The 23573-nt window shown below is 40.0% G+C and overlaps 1 protein-coding gene across 1 annotated transcript in view; it reads right to left on the reverse strand.

The window, feature by feature from the left end:
* Positions 1-362: 362 nt before the first annotated feature.
* Positions 363-23573, reverse strand: part of LOC133248635 (ankyrin repeat domain-containing protein 26-like) — a 73274-nt gene continuing 50063 nt past the window's right edge. Inside the window, 4 exon segments of the mRNA XM_061419018.1 lie at positions 363-5171; positions 8595-8745; positions 13847-14017; positions 21291-21442. Coding sequence (XP_061275002.1) covers positions 4161-5171; positions 8595-8745; positions 13847-14017; positions 21291-21442 — 1485 coding nt within the window. The 3' untranslated portion in view covers positions 363-4160.

Consider the following 23573-nt stretch of genomic DNA (forward strand, 5'->3'; position numbering starts at 1 on the left):
TAGGTCGTACTGCCATAAAAGTTAGTTCTTATGGAAAAGAACAGGTGCAAAAAACACTGGTATACTGTTTCCTATCACACAACGCAATAACTTTATGTTTTTCCTTTTCCTTGGATCTAACTTTAATACTTTATTAATATTACTGATATATTTTCTGTCTTTTAATGCAGCTCTTATTTATTTCTGCATGCTTTATAGATAATTACTTGCCAATGCAAAGAGTTTATATAAAAAAGAAAAGTTTAGGTATTGTTTGTATTTTTGAATATTTAATATTAGCCTGAAAAAATAATTTGTTCTTTTAAGCCTGCAAGGAAAACACCGTATGAAAAGAAGAAGGTATAGTAAAAAAAAAAAAAAAACTTTCAAAAATATTATCCTTGTCGAAAATACTTTGTCAAAGGAATAGTGGTAAAAAAGAAAATCTTCCTTTGTTGTAGAGAAGCTTACTTTGAACACATCATTTAGAAACACTGTTGATAAAGTTATCCTTTTGATAAAAATCTCTTAAGAAATGTCTGTTTTTGTTTTGATACAGAGACTTATCACCTCTGTACACTTGGTGTATTTATACGTATTTTAAGGACATTGTGAAACAGTATTGTTTACGTGTAGGTCAAAGAATAAATTAATTACGTGAACGAACTGGATGACTTAACTCAGTCGTCTGAGACTGTTTCTGATGATGGCGACGTGCTTTACTCTACGAATTCCACGTTGCATAGAACCTCTCAACGTGGGGTGTAAAGGTAGGACGGCAGTGTAAATGTTAACAGAAAGCCTGTCTGTGTATAGAGGAGTGATATATGCACACCTTGTCAGTACTGCTCTAGAGCCAGGGATATGCTACACTGCTGTGCATCTCAGAAGTTTGTTTTGCATTAAAAGGACATGAAAGTGAGTGTATACTCTGAGCCACAGGCCTATGATACTCTCACTCTCTGTACCTTCTGTTGACTCTTCTTCTTTCCTGTGCCTTCACTCACGATCAGGTCAGCATCATTTTCCTCCTAGAGTAACTGAAATAATCTCAGGACTTCTTTCCCTGCCACTCCACCTGGCAGCACCTCGGTCTGTGCAGCAACTGTAATTATTGACTATTTTTAAACATTCAGGTCTCATCATGCTACCCTCTTGCTTCAAGCCTAACTGTTGCCCCTCTTTGCTGGGTGGTTAAAGGTCACAATTGTTTGGTTCCATCTGGTTTTAGTTTTCACCCTTCTTTCTACATGAATTCTAGAATCAGCTTGCTAGTTCCCTAAAATGTCTGCTGGTCTTAACGTTTTCATTTTCCTTCAGTTCAAGATACTTTGTACTTTCTCTTTTCATTACCTCTTTGATCCAAGGGTTATTTAGACCCGTATGATTTAGTTTCCAAATATTGAGAGTTTTCCAGAGATCCTTCTGTGCTCTTGCTTCTCATGATTGTTAGGTGCATCCAGAGGGGCTCTGGTACTAGGGCTGATTATTTCCTGCCTTGGAGGCAAGACCTTGCTGACTACCCTGTTCATTCTGCTGGTACCTAGGAATTTTCCAGCCTGGCTCATGAGAATAAATAGAATTCCTGGGACTGAGTGAGCACCAGTCACAGGTCCCTGTAGTCTTTTCAGATGGTTTCTCCCAGATGGGCTCTATTCATTCCTCTGCTGAATTCCCGAGGGGCTCCTCCTCAGATCTCCAAGGTCCTTTTTCTCTCTGTTCCACTCTCTCCTCTCCACGGTTCTGATCTGTGATCTCTGCCCACTTTGGTTCACCAGACTGCCAGCTTCATCATCTCCTGTCAGGGAGTCTGGCTAACTCAGCTTCCATTCCTTCTCCTCATGTTTGGGCCTGGAAATTCTCTCAAGGCAGTGAGCTGGGGCATTCCTTAGGGTAACCTCATGTGTTTCCAGGATCATTGTCTTTCATTCCCTGAAATCCTTTGTCATGAAAATCATTGTTTAATGTATTGTGTTGGTGTTGTTTTTGCTCGCTGCACTCAGGAAGGTAGATCAGTAGCTGTTCACTCTCTTGGTTAAAAACACAATGGCAGCTGGAGACTGTCCACAGGGTTGTTCTTCCTACTCTACTTACTACTTCCTGCTCATCCTTCATTTCTCAGTGTGAAATCTCTTCCCCAGGGAAATCTTTCCTGGACCCAGTCTATGTCAAGTTCTGTTATGTGATCATAGAACTCTCTTTTCTTAGAGTATCTATCTGAGTTCATAATTATTTTATTTGTCCTTGTCTCCTACTAGACTTCAAGCTAAACAAGACCCAGGGGCATCTGTTTTATTTGCAGAGCTTAGAATAATGTCTTCCACATTATAGACCCTTAATACTTGTTCAGTGCGTGGATGAGTGAATGTGAAAGGCACAGTCCTTTATACTCAAAAATTCCTCAAATTTTTTTTTTTGTTTCTATCTTTGTTTTCTTCATCATGCAGATTCTGTTAGCTTGTTGAAAATTCAGGATACAGTTCTTTTGCATGAAAGATTAGTAGATTTTCAATGAAGCCAAAGAAGCCACTGTGAGCTACTTAGAGGAGAATTTTATAGAATTAAAAGTAAGGTTTGTGGGCTACAAAAAGAGCTGTCAGAAACCAAAGAAGTGAAATCAGAGTTAAAGCATCAGAAAGTGGATTGGGAACGAGAGCTCAGCAGCTGAGGTCCTGTACACCTCGCTTTTAAAGAAATATTGAACTATTATTTCCTTTAATATTGCAGAGATGTAGATGTGTTATAAGGACTAACTTATCCTCTAGGATTTTACAGAGGAGAAAGTGTTACTAGTATTGTGGAGTGTGAAATTCTTGGAAATAATATAGCAGGTTGTAATAACTTAATGTATAGTTTTCCAAATCATCATTTTCATGAGCATACAGAAGTCCACCATAATGGAAACCCCATTAAATATTTACCAAAGCAACAGTTAGAACTGGACATGGAACAACAGACTGGTTCCAAATAGGAAAAGGAGTACGTTAAGGTTGTATATTGTCACCCTACTTATTTAACTTATATGCAGAGTACATCATGAGAAACGCTGGGCTGGAAGAAACACAAGCTGGAATCAAGACTGCCAGGAGAAATATCAATAACCTCAGATATGCAGATGACACCATCCTTATGGCAGAAAGTGAAGAGGAACTAAAATGCCTCTTGATGAAGGTGAAAGAGGAGAATGAAAAAGTTGGCTTAAAACTCAATATTCAGAAAACGAAGATCATGGCATCTGGTCCCATCACTTCATGGAAAATAGATGGAAAACAGTGGAAACAGTGTCAGACTTCATTTTTGGGCTCCAAAATCACTGCAGATGGTGACTGCAGCCATGAAATTAAAAGATGCTTACTCCTTGGAAGAAAAGTTATGACCAACCTAGATAGCATATTGAAAAGCAGAGACATTACTTTGCCAACAAAGGTCCATCTAGTCAAGGCTATGGTTTTTCCTGTGGTCATGTATGGATGTGAGAGTTGGACTGTGAAGAAAGCTAAGTGCCGAAGAACTGATGATAAATAGATGGCAACCCACTCCAGTGTTCTTGCCTGGAGAATCCCAGGGATGGGGGAGCCTGGTGGGCTGCCGTCTATGGGGTCGCACAGAGTCGGACATGACTGAAGTGTCTTAGCAGCAGCAGCAGCAGATGCACATGAAGAGTTAAGAGGCTTAAAGAATAAATGATTCAAGGCTAAAATGTTTCCCATATTAACTCAAAGTGACATGAATAAAAATAAAATTGTACCAACAAATATAACAAAAAGATATGACAAGCTACTGAAGCCAAAGTACGATATATAAAATACAGCCTCTGGGAAACCTGGAATTGACTATCAAGATAATCCAAGTAACTTAAGCTTCATTTTTAAATATTCACTTCAGATTTGAGCATTTCATTTATCTGTTTCATCATGATACTGAAATGTGGTAACATAAAGATTAAAATTACCTTAATAAAGAATAAATTACTAGTACCTGTCTATGTTAACAATTTAGATTTACATCTCTTAACATTTCATAAATGACACGATGTCCCTACTCAAAGTAAAGGATTTCTTCGGTTTAATTTTTATTTGGTGGATACAAGGTATGCTTTTAGGTTGGTTTAGAGACCGTAGATTCACAGCCTGTGTATTTTTTATATTCAACTAGATTCAACATTTAGCCAGAATCAAGAATCACTTTGAACTTTCTTTCAGGAAATCTGAGAATTATTTCTCCTTCTGGATGCTCACTTCTTCTGCTTTCTCATTTTCATACCAATACATTCTTTCTTTTAAATAATTCCATTCCTTGATTAACTCCTTGTTTCTTTTCTCCAGCATCAGACCTTGTTTCTCATATTTGGCCTGAAGTTTTCTCACTATCTGCTGAAACTGGTCTTGGATGCTAATGACTGTCTTCTCTTTACTTTCGGCTCTGTTTTGTGCATTACCCAGTTGCTGTCGGAGCAACATGTTTTCACTCTGGAGTTGAGATAATCTCTCCTCTAAGCATTCCTGCTTTCCAAGGTATGTATTCACTTTGCCTTGTTCATTCTGATACATGTGTTCAATTTCCTGCTTTTGACACTCTGATTGGCTTAGATCTCTCTGGACACGTTCTAACATCAAAGTCTTTTCTCTAAGATCCTCTCTCATGTGATGCAGCTTGATTTTCAGCTTATTGAAGACACTTTCCACTGTAGATAGTTGCTGGGAAAGCATCTCGTTGTTATCTTTTAGATTAGGCACATCGTACTTCATTTTGTCCCACAAGCATAACCACTCGTCTCTTGCTCTCTGGAAGGCAAGTTCCAGATCACTTTTTGATGTCTGACCTTGATCATGATCATGTAAGGCAGTAGCCAGTCTAGAACGGTAGGATTTCACTTCGGTTTCCAGTCTTTGTTTACTTTCTTTTTCGTTCTCCAGCTTAGAGTTTAGCATTGTATTCTCAGCTGTCAGAGCATTAAGCTGGCCTGTATAGTGGGATATAGTCTTTGTTAATGATTCCTCATTCAGTTTTATTGCCTTTTGAAGATCATCATTCTTTACTTTGAGAATTTCAATGTCCTCAAAATAGTTCTCTTCCTTTTCCCGGTGCTGATTTTTCAGTGCATCTATCTCCAGTCTTAGCATGGCAATTTCATCCTGCAGCATGTGCTTTTTGTGCAACAGGTCTTTTGTTTCTTCACAATTATCATAAACCTAAGTGAAACAAAGGAGATGTTTAGCTAGTACTCAGTAAAGTGACATTCCATGATTTCTTCTGAAATGAAAGACTAACTTGTATGTTTATACAATGAAAAGACTGCACCAAGTGTGTCTCCAACAGGAACAAATAAGGTTCAATTCAGTCTTCAGACTTTATACAAGCAGAAATTCCCAAAGGTTCAAAAATTTAATGGAGGACAACGAATCCACGAAAGTCAAAAAGAAATCCCAAGAGACTTTTCAAGAAACTCAGAACTGGAAAGGCTTCTCTCTGAACTACAACAAACTCAGAAGGCTTAAAAGATTCATAGATCTGACTACACTTAAAAATTGCATCTGATGTGGAATATTTATATAGTGGAAAACTAGTAAGCCATAAAAAAGAATGAAATAATGTTATTTGCAGCAACAGGGACGGACCTAGACATTATCATCTAAGTGATATAAGTCAGACAAAGACAAGTATTACATCATACTGCTTATATGTAGAATCTAAAACGAACTTATTCACACAACAGAAAGAGACTCATAGACACATAAAACAAACTTCTGGTGACCACAGGGGAAAGCGGGGTAGGGGAAGGGATAAATTAGGATGTTGGGATTAACATATACACACTAATAGATATAAAATAACCAACAGAGATCTACTGTACAACATAGGAACTACACTTAATATTCTGCAAGAAGAATCTGAAACGGAATGTGTGTGTACATGGGAGCATGTGTGTGAGTGAGTGTGTATGTGTATTAGTCACTCAGTCACGTCCAACTCTTTGGGACCCCATAGACTATAGCCTGCCAGGCTCCTCTGTCCATGGAATTTCCCAGGTAAGAATACTGGAATGGGTAGCCATTTCCTTCTCCAGGCTGCTGTTGCTACTGCTGCTAAGTTGCTTCAGTTGTATCCGACTCTCTGCGACCCCATAGACTGCAGCCCACCAGGCTCCCCCGTCCCTGGGGTTCTCCAGGCAAGAACACTGGAGTGGGTTGCCATTTCCTTCTCCAATGCATGAAAATGAAAAGTGAAAGTGAAGTCGCTCAGTCGTGTCTGACTCTTAGCGACCCCATGGACTGCAGCCTACCAGGCTCCTCCGCCCATGGGATTTTCCAGGCAAGAGTACTGGAGTGGGGTGCCATTGCCTTCTCCAACTTCTCCATGGGATCTTCCCAACCCAAGGACTGAACTCAGGTCTCCTGCACTGCAGGCAGATTCTTTACAGTCTGAGCCAGTCGGGAAGCCCCATTTATATAACAGACACACACATATACATATATATCGGAATCACTGTGCTGTATACCTGAAACTAACAGAATATTGTTAATCAACTATAATTCAATAAACAACACCACTTGCTAGGTTTATAAACACTGCATTTGATACCTCCTATACATCTACTTCACACTAAGAGCCTTAATTCTGTATAAATAGACTAAATTTTGTACAAAAAAGCTTTTCCTTGAGAATATGCTACCTTTTAACATTTTAATAGGCCATTATAAGAATTACACCCATTGACAACTGTACTAGGCACTTCTACAAACATTAATTAACTCATTAGCTGTAATGATTCTGTAAAGGAAAAAGTTAAAAATATGAGTAAGCTGCAGCCTTTTCGCCAGGTCTTTGGACTCTACTAGTCTTCTTACATCAAACCACATGTCTCTACTACAAACATATCAATACAAAATAAGCTTCCTATTTCATTCATGGTACATACACTAATGGTAATTAAGCTAAAATTTAGAAAGCTCTTAGAAAACGATGAGATTATTATTGCTGCTGCAATAATTTTCATTATCTCTCCATAATGCTTAAAATAGTAAGATGGGGAAAATACAATGAAAAACACTAAGTAACTATCACTAAATATATATTATGCCATATCTATCACTGTTTTCAAAAGTTCCTTGTACTGAAATAGGACACTCACAAAGCAGAGTGCTTATTTTCTCACAAGTAGAAGAATCACATCCAAAACGTGGTCTCTGAACTGCCTATAGTTTTCTCCTTACCATTAGGGGAAGTGATAAACTAACCTAATGTTCAATTGAGGAAGTGAAATCATTACCAAAACCCAGAATATCTTTAATTGGTAGCAAGAGTCCCGCCCCCCTTGGTGTGGGGGAGGCACTTTTATAAGTTTATTCTAAAGAAACAACTTTTTAAAGTGTTCAAAAGTGTTTTTACAACTGATGTCACAGTTTTTACAAAATGAAAAACAGTAAATGATGTGAAAAGGTCGTTGACAGGGTATTGGTTAAAGAAATGACAGTGGAGCCAAGAATGGACTCTGATTCAGACACTGACGGTGACGACGTGCATGGAGTGACTGACACATTCACTCCAAAGCAGAGGGACTTGGTTGGATAGCACAGTCGATGGTGGACCACACACAGTCTTCCTTGCCTAAACCACAATCAGGGTGCCGGCCTCTCTGAGATAGTCACAAAAGATTTGAGATTGATTCCTATGGAAAATATTAAAGGCCTCTCCTTGGATGAGGCCATCGTATGTCACTACCTGATTGCTCTAGACAAATGGATTTGAATTACAAATACTACTTTCTCGAGCTCTTCCCGAGAGCTATTCATTGTGGGAGATCTGCTGCTAGGACCTCGGGGATGGGACCCAGTCCATGTTTGAAAGGGACATCAGGTGTGGAAGCAAATTCCTCTGCTGTGAGATGCCACTCGAGAACTCTGCAGAAGGAAGGACAACCAACTTCAAGAGTGTCTGGTTTCTACCAACTGCTGGAAAAAAATTCCTGCACCTCTTGAGGACACCAGTTAACACCTGTCCTTGAGGACTCTGCTGTGAGGGAGAAGGCAGCTGGGAAAGCTGGAGCCAGCTCTGAGCTGTTTATGGGGCAGGTGGACTGGAGGGCTGATGGGCACAGAGGGAGGGGGGTCCACGACCCTCAGCCGCCTGCTAGATTGAAAGCCGGAGGCAACTTGATGTAAAATTAGGCACGATGGTCCCTCCCAGCGCCCCTTCTCTTCTAGACCTATTCACTCATGAATGGTCTGTCAAGGCTGAAGGATTGGTTGCCTGAGGTGGGCTGAGAGCTTAACCTCCAGTTTCTACACCATTCTCAACCCTGTGGTTTCTCAGGATCTATTGTGTGAGCTACTGACATGACCTCTTCCTCCCTCTGCTCGAAAAAGTGCACCCAGCATGTCTGGATCATACAATTCTTATTTCCGGCCTTGTTACTTTGGGAACTTTGGATTTCTTTTCTTTTGTTTTTAACAATTAACCTAAAATTTCCTGTAACACTAAACAAAATGACACTAAATAAATGGTATTTTTTTAAAAAGGGGATATTGTAAATAATATTCATAAAATCATGTTAGAAATTTGAAATTTTCACCAAAGATTACTCTACCTGATTCAGATTATTTCTCTGTCTTCACTATCACTTCTACTGCTTGGAAAGTGAGTTCTAGGTGCTGTTTCACTTCAACTTCTTTACTATATTGGTCTTTTCTTCTTAAATGCTGCCTCATTTTTTCATATAACATCTTGGCATTCCTTCTATGCTCTTCTTCTTGCTTTAAGGTGAATCTGCAAAATTTAAAACTCTTCTTAGAAAACCATGAGATTATTCACTGCTGCAATAACTTTCGTTCCCTCTTCACGATGTTTAAAATAGTAAACGTGGGGGGAATACAATGAAAAACACTTAATAATGGTCACTGTTTTCAGGCAGAGGGTTGAGAATAAAACTACATAAATTTTGTTTTCATTTTCTCTTGAGAAAAATGGCTACTTCATAAATCTGTGGGTGGGAATGTCAAGTAATATAAACTTTCTTAAGAATACTTTAGAAATATAGATCACAGACCATTTTTAAGTTCTCATACTTTGACCAAATTATATGATATTATTAAAGAAAATGTATTTAAAATAATTAGAAAGGTAGAAATGAATTTATAGAAAAGGTGTTCCATGCAGTATTAAATAGAATACAGAAAAGTGAAAAACAACTGAAAGTCAATTTGGTAAATATGTAATGGGGTTTCCATTATGGTGGACTTCTGTATGCTCATGAAAATGATGATTTGGAAAAAATATACATTAAGTTATTAGAAGCATTCACTGTTAAGAACCTGCTATATTATTTCCAAGAATTTCACACTCCACAATACAAGTAACACTTTCTCCTCTGTAAAATCCTAGAGGATAATTTAGCCTTATAACACGTCTACGTCTCTGCAGTATTAAAGGAAACAATAGTTCAAATATTTCTTTAAAAGCGAGGTGTACAGTACCTCAAGCTGCTGAGCTCTTGTTCCCAGTCCACTTTCTGATGCTCTGTGATTTCACTTCTTTGGTTTCTGACAGCTCTTTTTGTAGCTCACGAACCTTACTTTTCATTCTGTAAAATTCTCCTCTAAGTAGCTCACAGTGGCTTCTTTGGCTGCTTTGAAAATATACCAATCTTTCATGCAAAAGAATTGTATCCTGAATTTTCAACAAGCTAACAGAATCTGCATGATGAAGAAAACAAAGATAGAAACAAAAAAAAAAATTTGAGGAATTTTTGAGTATAAAGGACTGTGCCTTTCACATTCACTCATCCACGCACTGAACAAGTATTAAGGGTCTATAATGTGGAAGACATTATTCTAAGCTCTGCAAATAAAACAGATGCCCCTGGGTCTTGTTTAGCTTGAAGTCTAGTAGGAGACAAGGACAAATAAAATAATTATGAACTCAGATAGATACTCTAAGAAAAGAGAGTTCTATGATCACATAACAGAACTTGACATAGACTGGGTCCAGGAAAGATTTCCCTGGGGAAGAGATGTCACACTGAGAAATGAAGGATGAGCAGGAAGTAGTAAGTAAAGTAGGAAGAACAACCCTGTGGACAGTCTCCAGTTGCCATTATGTTTTTAACCAAGACAGAGTGAACAGCTACTGATTTACCTTCCTGAGTGGACCGAGCAAAAACAACGCCGACAAAATACATTAAACAATGACTTTCATGACAAAGGATTTCAGGGAATGAAAGACAATGATCCTGGAAACATATGGGGTTAGCCTAAGAAATGCCCCAGCTCACTGCCTTGAGAGAATTTCCAGGCCCCAACATGGGGAGAAGGAATGGAAGCTGAGTTAGCCAGAATCCCTGACAGGAGGTGATGAAGCTGACAGTCTGGTGAAACCAAAGTGCGCAGAGTTCACAGATCAGAACCATGGAGAGGAGAGAGTGGAACAGAGAGAAAAAGGACCTTGGAGATCTGAGGAGGAGCCCCTCAGGAATTCAGCAGAGGAACGAACAGAGCCCATCTGGGAGAAACCACCTGAGACCAGGGAGAAACCATCTGAAAAGACTATAGGAACCTGTGACTGGTGCCCACTCAGTTCCAGGAATTCTATCTATTCTCATGACCAGGCTGGAAAATTCCCAGGTACCAGCAGAATGAACAGGATAGTCAGCAAGTTCTTGCTTCCAAGGCAGGAAATAATCAGCCCTAGTACCAGAGCCCCTCTGGATGCACCTAATGAATCATGAGAAGCAAGAACACAGAAGGATCTCTGGAAAACTCTCAATATTTGGAAACTAGATCACAAGGATCTAAATAACCCTTGGATCAAAAAGGTAATGAAAAGAGAAAGTACAAAGTATTTTGAACTGAAGGAAAATGAAAACATTAAGACCAGCAGACAAGCTGATTCTAGAATTCATGTAGAAAGAAGGGTGAAAACTAAAACCAGATGGAACCACACAATTGTGACCTTTAACCACCCAGCAAAGAGAGGCAACAGTTGGGCTTGAAGCAAGGGGGTAGCATGATGAGACCCGAATGTTTAAAACTAGGCAATAATTGCAATTGCTGTGCAGACCAAGGTTCTGCCAGGTGGAGTGGCAGGGAAAGAAGTCCTGAGATTATTTCAGTTACTCCAGTAGGAAAATGATGCTGACCTGACTGTGGGTGAAGGCACAGGAAAGAAGAGTCAACAGAAGGTACAGGGAGTGAGAGTATCATAGGCCTGTGGCTCAGAGTATACACTCACTTTCATGTCCTTTTAATGCAAAACAAACTTCTGAGATGCACAGCAGTGTAGCATATCCCTGGCTCGAGAAGCAGTACTGACAAGGTGTGCATATATCACTCCTCTATACACAGACAGGCTTTCCGTTAACATTTACACTGCGGTCCTACCTTTACACCCCACGTTGAGAGGTTCTACTTGCAATGTGGAATTTGTAGAGGAAAGCACGTCACCATCCTCAGAAACAGTCTCGGATGACTAAGTTCAGTCATCCAGTTTGTCCACATAATTAATTTGTTCTTTTACCTACATGTAAACAATACTGTTTCACAATGTCCTTAAAATATGTATAAATACACCAAGTGTACAGAGGTGATAAATCTCTATCAAAACAAAAAAAGACATTTCTTAAAAGAAGAGATTTTTATCAAAAGGATAACTTTATCAACAGTGTTTCTAAATGATGTGTTCAAAGTAAACTTCTCAACAACAAAGGAAGATTTTCGATTTTACCACGATTCCTTTGACAAAGTATTTTTGACAAGGATAACATTTTTGAAAGTTCTTTTTTTTTTTTTTTTACTATACCTTCTTCTTTTCATACGGTGTTTTCCTTGCAGGCTTAAAAGAACAAATGATTCTTTTCAGGCTAATATTAAATATTCAAAAATACAAACAATACCTAAACTTTTCTTTTTTATATAAACTCTTTGCATTGGCAAGTAATTATCTATAAAGCATGCAGAAATAAATAAGAGCAACATTAAAGGACACAGAAAATATATCAGTAATATTAATAAAGTATTAAAGTTAGATCCAAGGAAAAGGAAAAACATAAAGTTATTGCGTTGTGTGATAGGAAACAGTATACCAGTGTTTTTTGCACCTGTTCTTTTCCATAAGAACTAACTTTTATGGCAGTACGACCTATCTGGGAGGTATTCCTTCAGTCCTTCTGAGAAAGAAATCCATTTGAATAACCAAGATATTAGCTTTTTGAGGACGTCTTATGCATCAGCCATGCATTATTAGAAGCACCTGACATGTCCTAAAGGCATTTTCATCCCCACAGTCATTCTGGGAGATAGGTATAGGAAGAAATGGAGCACACAAAGGCTGAGGAACTTGCCCAGGCCCATTCAGCATGTCACCAACAGACCCAGAATTCAAACCCAGGAAGTCTGGCTTCAACACCGCTCTTCCAAAATATGCTGAGAAAGTAATATTGAAAAGTCTTTTTAAGTAATATGACAGCAAATGAATCTATAGTATTATTTCAGGTCTAGCTATGGCTATAAATAATGATTTCTGAATTTTAAAACATATTTCTCAAAAATTAAAAAGACTTCAGTGGTTTGCAAGCCTACCACTAAGCCTGCAAATCTACTGTCAATAAAGTTTTGTTTTTTGTAAAGAAATTCATCAATAGGCATTCATTCACCCATTCTGCTGTTTCACATACATCTGACATACATGTATTGAGCACACAATATGTGTTAATGACACACTTAGTAAAGGAAGCACGGGTTTTGTCATTTATATCTTTATCATGCAAAAGGAATAATTTGTGAAAGACTGCTAATAATGGTTTTCTATTGAATATAAACAAAATCTTCCCCTTTTCCCTGGAATCTATAAACAACTATGAAGTTAATATGATGTGATGTTTCAGAGCACCTTACAAAATCATAGCTACTCAGCATGTTACTATCAACTAGAATCATCAAGGAATGACCATATGCTATTCAGTATAGCCTAAGTGTTTGTAAATTCACAATTATGTAATTTTTGAAAATCTATATATGATAGAATTAAGCAATCATCTGCATATTCCATTACATAGAAATATTACACTTCAGAACCAATGAACAAGCCCTTACCATAAACTATACATGAACAGAAGTAGTATGTACAATTAGTTCCCGGTAATAGTTTAAAGATAATGTCATACAATCAATAAGCTTTCTAGTACTGGAAATGCAAACAAGACTAAACTAAATAAACAGGCCCCCTGCTGGCTCATTTCCAATAGCATGCTGCTGCTACTGCTAAGTCACTTCAGTCATGTCTGACTCTGGGTGACCTCATAGATGGCAGCTCACCAGGCTCCCCCGTCCCTGGGATTCTCCAGGCAAGAAAACTGGAGTGGGTTGCCATTTCCTTCTCCAATGCGTGAAAGTGAAAAGTGAAAGTGAAGTCACTCAGTAGTGTCTGACTCCTAGCGACCCCATGGACTACAGACTACCAGGCTCCTCCGTCCATGGGATTTGCCAGGCAAGAGTACTGGAGTGGTTGCCATTGCCTTCTCCCTCCAATAGCATACATACTCTAAAAGCTCCCTTCTTAACATAAAACAAGTAACACCTGTGAACTCCACATTCCTCTTCAGTTACCATCCAGTTCTTCACTGCCTGTCCCAATAACATTCCCTACTGAATATTACGTGTATTCATTACAGTCCAGCTTCCAAGGAGACTATTTACTGAAATGACTTCCAGCCAAAGGCACCGGTCCTCACCTAAACCTTCCAGCAGTGTTCATCCACTAGAGTTGAGCAATCTCTTGTCTTGGCCTGAGCACTGTATAATGCTGCTCTATTTCCAGAAGAAGTATTCAGTGCTAATATTTCTTCCCTTACAAACAAGGAATCTAGAGAATGTACCTGTCGTCACCCTGATCCACTTCCCTTAAAATGCTGTCATCATTCACGTGCAGCAGACCACCAGTCAGTGAATCGGTCTTTTCAAATATTGGTGCAGTCACACATTCTTCCAGTGTCCATTTGTCATCGTTCTTTTTCTTTACTTCCTTCCTGTGCACACCAGGATCGCTACTTTAAAAAGTCCACAAAAAGCCAATGTTTTCTAATAATTCAACTGATAAAAAATAAAAAAACAACCAATTCTTATAAAATTCCAACTCTTACCCATCTTAAGTCATTGATTAATTCACAAGACAGTTATAGAGTACCAACCATATGCAAGAAAACAAATTCTCCCTTCAAACACAGATATGATTATGACACAATATGATATATACAACTTGACATATGAAAGTGATAAGTGAAATAAGGAAGGATTTGCAGAAGTGAAGAAAGGAGGTCATGAGAAACAGAAAAGGGAGAAAAATCATTCTACTTGGAGATTTGAATGTGAGCACAAACATCAGGCACAGGGCATCTGAGTTGTTTCCGAGGAACCTGGAAGGAAGAGCACAAAATACATGGAAGAATGTAGAGAGATGCATATGGAAAGACACTGAGAAGAACCTCAAGGGTGAGAGGTGATTCACGTGATTCAACAACAACAACCTTTCATCTTGGGGGCTCGTCCGGGATCCTTCAGGACAAGGTAAGGATCCTTGGAGCTTTAGTTCTTTGTTCTCTTAGCAAACACGTTTTCTGCTGTGCTTTACTAACTCTACTGTGTGCTTGTGTGAATGAATGGCATGCCCTGCGTGAAGCAAGTAAGAAGCCCTGCTCTGCAATTCCACGGTGATCTCATACGGCTTACGGCAGAAACCTGTCGGGGCATTATACCGACCTGCCAATGCCAAGAGGCACCCAATGTCTCCTTCAGGAACCGACCAGAAATGGGCAAAGCATGTGGACTGAACTCTCCTTTCTCGGTCAAACTTTTCGGTCTCTTTGACCATTTCATAACTCCTTGGGAATTAGAAGTACTAACCTAATCTATTGGATCATAGACTTTCAAGGGACTTGTGATCTATACTGTTATTGTGTACTGTGGCTTAGGTCCCAAACTTGGATTGGTAGCCAATAAAGCCTAGCCTCGCTAGGAATCGAAAGTTCGGAAGCTAGATGGAGCTCTAGCTCCCAGAACATCTCTGAGGTTAAAGGTTACTCAGATTGGGACTGCGATGGTTTTTTTTTTTTTTCTTTGGTAACACCGGCTCTTAGTGGATCAGAGGAGGCTGTTATACTGGTGTGGTGATGCTTGGAAAGAACATCTCAGTTTTATGTTCGTGTCGGTCTTATCGTAGTCAGGAAATACTCAGGGTCGTGCACAGGCACTCAAGTGACGAATGTTTCCCACAGCGGTCTTAGCTTGGGAGGCATTCCAGAAGGTTACTCTGATTCACCCCGGGTGACATCAGAGGCAAGCAAGGTTAAAGGTGAAGAAGAGCTGGACGTCAAGTAGGGATGCTATCAAGTCTACCCCTGGTACATCCCCACCCCATGTCGGTGGTAGAACCGGGAGGGACGAGTATGGCACCTGCGTTGGTAAGGGACAGACTAAGTCTGACCAGGAAGGAAAAGCCTTTGGTGTAACGTCTGTCTACACCCCAATCTAGAGCAGGGAGGGACGCCTCCAGTAGAAAAAATGGCGCTGGTCGCTTTTTTTCTCTCTTACAGATGGGAGCTAACAATTGCAGCCTCACTCCTTTGAACTGTATCCTGAAAAACTGGGATAGATTTGATCCCCAGGGCTTAAAGAAGACACACCTGGTCTTCCTATGTGATACTGCATGGCCACGGTATCCATTGGAGGATGGCGAATGGTGGCCAGTTGGAGGGTCTCTTAAGTATAATACTGTTCTACAATTAGACCGGTTCTGTAAGGAACAAGGGAAATGGGTAGAAGTAGCATATGTGTTGCCCTTTTTCTCTCTGCGAAATATGCCAGACTTATGTCCTAAGGGTATAGATTTGGGCGTGAAATCTTCAGCTCCCTCCTGTCCTCTTACTCTGCCCCTGTACTGGGGACTCCAAACTGGGATTCAAACTGCCCACATGGAGGTCCAAACAACTACTGTCTCAGTACGACCTCAGACTACTCTGATTTCAGTAGAAACTCAGACCATCGAAGTAAGAGATGAGATGGAGGACAGGAGATAAAGAGAAGAGGAAAAACAGGTCTCTCCAATCTATCCCTGGGATCATATGCACAGAGCAGCCAGAGAGACTGAGGAACAGCCACACAAGCTGTTGCCTCTTTATGAAACACCCACAGGGAGAAATAATCAGTCTGTGAGAGTTAATAAGCCTTTTTCTTATCAAGAAATACAAAGAATCAAGGAGGATCTGGGAGACTATTTAGAGGACCCAGAAAAATATATTAGAGCTTTTAAAGGTGTTACTCTGCTTTATGACCTCCCTTGGAAGGATGTGATGTATATCTTGGGACAAACGCTGACTCCCAAGTCAAAGACTCAAGTTTTGGGAAAAGCGGTTGCTTATGGAGATGAATGGCTTGGTAATGAATCAGTAGGGAAGAGGGAGAACGAGATAGCGGCCCTCCCCACTGGGAATCAGGTGGTCCCAACTATAGAACCAGACTGGGACTACAACACAGCTAAAGCAAGATGGGATCAGAGTCATTTTGTTAGATGTATTCTTGAAGGACTTAGGCAGGCGCATTCTAAGCCTTTAAACTATGACAAATTGGCAGACATAGAACAGGAGAAGGAATCTCCTGGTAAATTCCTAGATAGACTGAGAGAAGGCCTTCGCAGATTCACTGAGATTGATCCCGAAAGTGAAGAGGGAAAAGTGATCTTAAAGGATAGATTTCTCACTCAGTCAGCTCCAGATATCTGCCCTAAGCTATTAAAACAGGCGTATGGACCAAATCAGTCTTTAGATACTCTGTTACAACTGGCTCAGACAGTCTATTATGGTAGGGAATATGAGGAAAAGAAAGGCAAAAAAAGACAAAGGAAAAGGCGGAAGCCTTCGTCATGGCTATGAAAAACGTTCTTAAACAGCCTGAGAAAAATGCCCAAAGGGGCCCAGGTGAAAAGGGATGGGCTTGCTATTACTGTGGTAAGGAGGGGCACCCCAAGCGGGCCCTCAGGCATCTAAGCCGCCCCCGGCTCCATGTCCGATCTGCAAAGGACCACACTGGAAGAGAGACTGCCCCCAGAGGCGTAGGTCTCCGGGGTCGGACTCTCAAGACAATCACGACTGAAGGTGCCCGGGGGTCCCCACACAGGCTCCCGTCCTAATTACACCTGAGGAAGCCCGGGTATTAATAATTGTGGGGAGCCAATCCATCGATTTCCTTTTAGATACTGGGGCAACTTATTCTGTGCTTACTGAAGCCCCTGGCCCACTTTCTTCCCCATCCACTTCCGTAATGGGACTGTCTGGACGAGCCAAAAGGTATTATTTCAGTTATTCTTTATCCTGCAACTGGGATTCTGTGCTGTTTTCACATGAGTTTCTGATCGTGCCAGAATCTTCCTCACCTGTTTTGGGAAGGGATATACTGAGCAAGGTCCATGCCTCTGTTTTCATGAATATGGAGCCCTCCCTTTCTCTCCCTAATTTAGTTGAACAAAATGTAAATCCTAGAGTATGGGCTGATGGAAAATCTGTGGGCCGAGCACAAAATGCTATTCCTGTAGTTGTTAAGCTCAAAGACCCACACGTACTTCCACATAAGAAGCAGTATCCACTGAAACCTAAAGTTAAGGAAGGGTTAAAATTCCCTCTAACAGTCCTTGCAACACTCCTATTTTGGGTATAAAGAAATTGAATGGTAAATGGAGACTAGTTTAAGATTTACGAATAATAAATGAGGCTGTAGTTCCTTTACACCCTGTGGTGCCTAATCCTTATACTCTATTGTCTGAAATTCCTGAACGGGCCAAATATTTCTCAGTAATTGATTTAAAGGATGCCTTCTATTCAGTGCCTTTGGTGGAAGAAAGCCAATTTCTATTTGCCTTTGAAGACCCTACACAGCCAGCTTCTCAGTTAACCTGGACAGTTTTGCCCCAGGGATTTCGTGACAGTCCTCACTTATTCGGACAAAGTTTGTCACGGGATCTACAAAACTTTAATAGATCTGAAGCAGTGGTGTTACAATATGTAGATGATATTTTGCTCTGTGCTGAGACAGAGGAAGCTTGTTCGCGAGCCTCAGAAGATTTCTTAAACTTTCTGGCAGACTGTGGTTACAAGGCATCAAGAGAAAAGGCTCAGCTTTGTCAACAATCAGTTAGATATCTGGGCCTAATCATATCATAAGGGACAAGGGCCATAGGTCTTGAGAGAATTAAGCCTATACTAAATCACCCCCTACCTATGACTTTAAGACAATTGAGAGGATTTTGGGGAATCACAGGTTACTGTGGCATTTGGATTCCGGGTTACGGGGAACTTGCCCGGCCTTTATATAAACTTATAGCTGAAACTCAGCAGGCCCAAACCGACAAACTGGTTTGGTCTCCAGAAACTCAAAAGGCTTTTAAGGTTCTTCAGACTGCTCTCCTGCAAGCTCCAGCTCTGAGCTTGCCCACAGGGTCAGAATTTAATTTGTTTGTCACTGAAAGAAAAGGTGTGGCATTGGGAGTTTTGACACAACCCCAAGGGCCTCACCAGCAACCTATTGCTTATCTAAGCAGAGAATTAGATGTAGTTTCACGTGGGTGGCCCCACTGCCTAAAAGTAATTGGGGCAGCGGCTTTATTAGCACCTGAAGCTTTAAAAATAATTAATGGACAAAATCTTACTGTACTGACTTCTCATGATGTGAGTGGAATCTTAAATTCTAAGGTTAATATTTGGACGACAGACAGTAGGCTTCTTAAGTATCAGTCATTGTTGTTAGAAGGACCAGTAAATAAGCTTAAAGTTTGTGGAAATTTAAATCCTGCCACTTTCCTTCCTGAGAAGGAAAATGAAACACCTGATCACGATTGTTCTCAATTCCTAACTTTGAACTATGCAGCTCAGGAGGATCTAAAGGATACCCCATTAGACAATCCTGACATGGAAATATTTACAGATGGCAGTTCTTTTGTTTGGGATGGAAAGCGTAAAGCGGGTTATGCAGTGGTGACTGCTGAACAGGTTTTGGAAGCAAAATCTCTCCCCCAGGAAACCAGTGCTCAGTTAGCGGAGCTTGTGGCCCTGACCTGAGCTCTAGAGATAAGCAAAGGGCAGTGGATGGGCCTGATAATCTATGTGAGCTTACCTCTGCTGACTCCAAATATCCTGAGTCTGCCATTGGATCCTCAAGACAATGTCTTCCTGTCCTGGGCTCACTCCTATGCTACATTCCACAATCGGTCTAACTGCTGGGTCTGCGGAGCACTCCCCTCTTTGTCAGTGAAAGGCTTCCCGTGGTGGACATCCCCACTTCAAGGAAAAGACTTTCTCCAAGTCTGTAAGTACCTTCGACAACAATCACATGCGATGCCTCTTCTTCATCTGATGACATCTACCAACCCTAAAATGGACTGGTGCAACATTTCGCCCTTTAACTATGGACATAATATGACTTTTAATTATGATTCTGAATGTTGTGTTTTTGCCGTTTGCTCTCTGCATCTGTAATTGTATAACTAGATTTGTTTCTAGCCGCATGAAAGCTTTTAAGTTGCAAATAGTTGCTCAAACTCCTGCTACTGCTGTAGCTTCCTCCAGCTACTTTTGGGGTCCCTGGATCAGATATCCTCAATATGAGGATTAGGAGAATATGTTGCCTCACCAATTTAGGGACAACGCCCCTTGTCAGCTCGGAAGTAGTTATGGAATGAGAATGATGCCCCTTTTCCCTAGGCAACATAATTCTCCGAAAAGAAAAGGGGGGAATGAGAGAGTCATTTCCTAGGCAGGTTGATAGGCAGTCTAGGGGTCCCCAAGGAGAGAGGGGTCTGGAATTCTGAAGGAGGAAGAAAGGACAAACTTTTTTTTCTTTCTCCACATTCCTTAGGATTATATAACAATAATGTATCCTGCCTAAGGACAGTCTTGGATTCAACCTCCTGTTATCTTAAAATGTTAATTATGGGAGTAGACCTGGTCTTTACAAGGATGTATCTTGCCTGAGGACAGTGTTATCTTAAAATGTAAATTATGGGAGTAGGTCTGATGAGGTCTTTACAACCTCCAGATATTCTTTGGTTATATAACTTCATTGTTAACACTAGCAAGTGGGTACTCTTTCTGCCCCCTTCTGATGCCTATGTCAGAAGCTTTCTCTATCTCCTTTATACTTGAATAAAACTTTATTACACAAAAGCTCTGAGCAATCAAGCCTTGTCTCTGGCCCCGGATTGAATTCTTCTCCTCCGGGGGCCAAGAATCCCGGTGTATTCGCATGATTCAACAACAACCTTTCAAGGGCTACCCTGAAAACCTGGAGTCCACTGGCTAAGCACCTTGACTCTTAGACATGGGAGTCATAAATAGATTTACACTATATTTTTTGTTTTCTTTCTAAATATAATAATGGTGAATTTAGGGACTTCCCTGGTGGTCCAGTGCTTAGGAGTCCACCTACCAATAAAGGGGGAAGGCGTTCCATTCCTGGTCAGGGAAGATCCCGCATGCCAGGGTGCAACTAAACCGTGCTCCACAGCTACTGAAGCCAGCACCCTAGAGCCCACTCTCAGCATCAAGAGAAGCCACCACACTGAGAAGCACAAGCACTGCGGCGGCAAAGACCCAACGCAGCCAAAAATAAATGAAAAAGAGAATTCACAGAAAAAAGCCACACTTAATTTAGGAGGTATTTTAAATGACATGAGGCACATATACCATGAAAGAAGAAACCAAGGAAATATTTGGCCAGGAGAGGAGAGCTCACTTTTAAACCACCCGCATGATGCGGCGACAGCAGCATCACAGCTGAAAGACCGATGCCTCATCAGTTCTCCCACCACCATCAGCAATTTGGTCTCCCTTCATGGACATACTCAAAGTGCTAAGAGAGAAAAACCTGCCAGCCAAGAGTACTCTTTCCAGAAAAGTTGTCTTTCAGAAATGAAAGAGAAATAAAAACTGTCCCAAAGCAAACCTGATGGAGTTCATCACCACTAGTCCTGCCTCATGAGAAATGCTGAAAGAAGTCTCAAACTGAAATTAAAGGATGTTCATCAGTGACAAAACAAATTTAAATATACAACCCACTGATTAAGGCAAATATGCAGTCAAATCCAGAATACTCTAATATGTAACATGGTGGTATGTTAACAAAGGAACTCTATAATAAGGCTAAAGAACAAGAGTATTAAAAATAACTATATCTCTAGTAAAATATAAAATTTGTACATCACAAACATTAGCTCAAGTTAGAAATTATTTTACAGGAACATAACAAGGGACATGCTGTTAAATATTGATATAGGATTACCTATCAGAACCCTCATTCTGCATAGCAGGAAACTCCTGGTTGCTGTTTCCTCCACTCGTTCTCTGCTGAAACAATCCACTCTCATCAGCAGCATAGCACATGTTCTCTGATACTTCCACTTCACTACCTTTGTGCTTCTTTTCTTCTTCAACCTTTAATGGAAGTTTGACACTAAGAATAATTGCTATGTATTGATTATAAAGATCTTTGTTTTCAATTTTATTATTTGACTCAGTGCTCACCCTGAATTTAAGTGATAAAAATATTTTTGTGTTTATTTTAATTTTATCACTTACAAGTCACTGAAATTTTTTTTAAATCCGCTCCTTTCTGTTTGAGGAAAAGAAACAAAATTCCCCAAAATTTCAAAAATGGCTTTCTTAATAAGATGCAATTATTCATATTCAGTCTTCTCCATCTGACTGGCAGAAACAGAGAAATAAAAAGACAAAGACACAAAATCTGTCCTCTTTGGTCTTTACTACCTGGATTTTCCATTAAACAGCCGGATGTAGATGATGTGACACCTTTGCGCCTCAGAAAGGAAACATTCTTCTCTCTGCACTAAAGCTATTCTTTCCCCTCTGCCCTTTACAATTCTTTTTTCACTTGGATCCGGGAGACAGCAAAAAAGTGATGGTGTTCACTAAATTAAATGAACCAGAGTTTACTAAAACACAAGGAGCAGAATGAAACTGAGGAGTTGTTAGTTAGTGTGGAATTCTGGAATATAAGTAATGCTTCCCAAGTCCACATTCAATAACCATCAAACCTTACAGCTAGAGGGTATAGAAATAATTACCTAGTAGTTCCCCAATATTTACCAAAAACAGCAATAAAATTAAAAAAAAAATGTTCAAGGTTTTGTTTAAGGCCCCTAAACTGGCACTCCCTAGCATTTTATGGCACCAAAAGAGATGATACAATTCTGGAACGTTGAATGTTATATATTATCAAATGAATTCATCAGATTAATCAGATAAGTTAAAAGCGTGAGTTTGGCACAGAAACTCAATGCCTTAGTTGGGGGTAGGGCTCATCTCCTTTTTTTTTTTTTTAATATAGGAGAATACATAGACTTTTTTGTTTATTTTTTTCTCTTTTTGTCTGTTGTTCAAACTCAGTCAAAGCACCTCTTACACAAAAGAGCAAACAAACAATTTTAAAAACCTATTACTGAAGAAAGAACAATCTCACAGCATCTCAGAACTCAGTCTTCTCCTTTGTACATAAACACTTTTTTTTTTTCTTTTTTTTGCTCAGGGTTTATACTACCTATGGGCTTCCCTGGTGGCTGAAATATTAAAGAATCCACCTTCAATGGGGGAGACCTGGGTTCGATCCCTGGGTTAGTAAGATCCTCTGGAGAAGGGAACAGCTAGCCACTCTGGTATTCTTTCTGGCCTGGGGAATTCCATGGGCAGAGGAGCCTGGCAGGCTATAGTCCAGGGGTTCACAACGAGTTGGACATGACTGAGCAACTTTCACACACACACACACAATCTATGTAACAAAATCACACATGTCAAAACTTTCTACATTTTAGTAAACAACATAATGGAAAGGTCTGTCTCAAAAGAAACATCTGAGAGTGCTGATTAAAGCATATGTGGGAGCCCAGGTATTTGTTATTAAAAAGATCCTGAAGCAGCCATGCTGGAAATCTAAGTGCCCAGCAATTGCAGAAAGCAGAGAAGATCACACATATTCAACCACAATGAAGAGATTAGAGGGAACCCATGTTCATGTCCCAACTCTCAGTCAGTGCTTTCTTCCCATTCTATGGAAATATAACTCATATTTAACCCAACAGAGTTAAAGGGGGAAAAAAAAGACACAAAAACCTAGCTGATTATTCTTCTTAAGCAATTTCCTTGGTGCTTATTCTGGCTCAGACACCCACATGGTAAATAGCTAAATGAGTTTCCCAGTCCATATGAAGACTGACGGAGAAGAATTAGATATGAGAATTGACTGAAGGACAAAAGCCATGGAAATAGTTTCCTGAATTCCTGTTATTGAGATAATAATAGATTTCTACACAATTACCTTTTTGGATGATCCCGCTTTATTCATAAATGGAAAATCAAAATGGACCACATCATCAAGAAAGAGAAAAACCAAAGCAAGAGAAAATGAGAAACTCTTTTGGAAGTTAAATTTTCTCTTTTTCCAGAGCCAGCAACTCTACTTGAAACATGTCTATTTCATTCTTAAACCTCTGCATATCCTTCTCTAATTCTTCATTTACATACACTTCAGATGCGCTGTGACTATTAGGTG

The sequence above is a fragment of the Bos javanicus genome, chromosome 5, assembly GCF_032452875.1.
Source record: "Bos javanicus breed banteng chromosome 5, ARS-OSU_banteng_1.0, whole genome shotgun sequence".
Taxonomy (NCBI): Eukaryota; Metazoa; Chordata; class Mammalia; order Artiodactyla; family Bovidae; genus Bos; species Bos javanicus.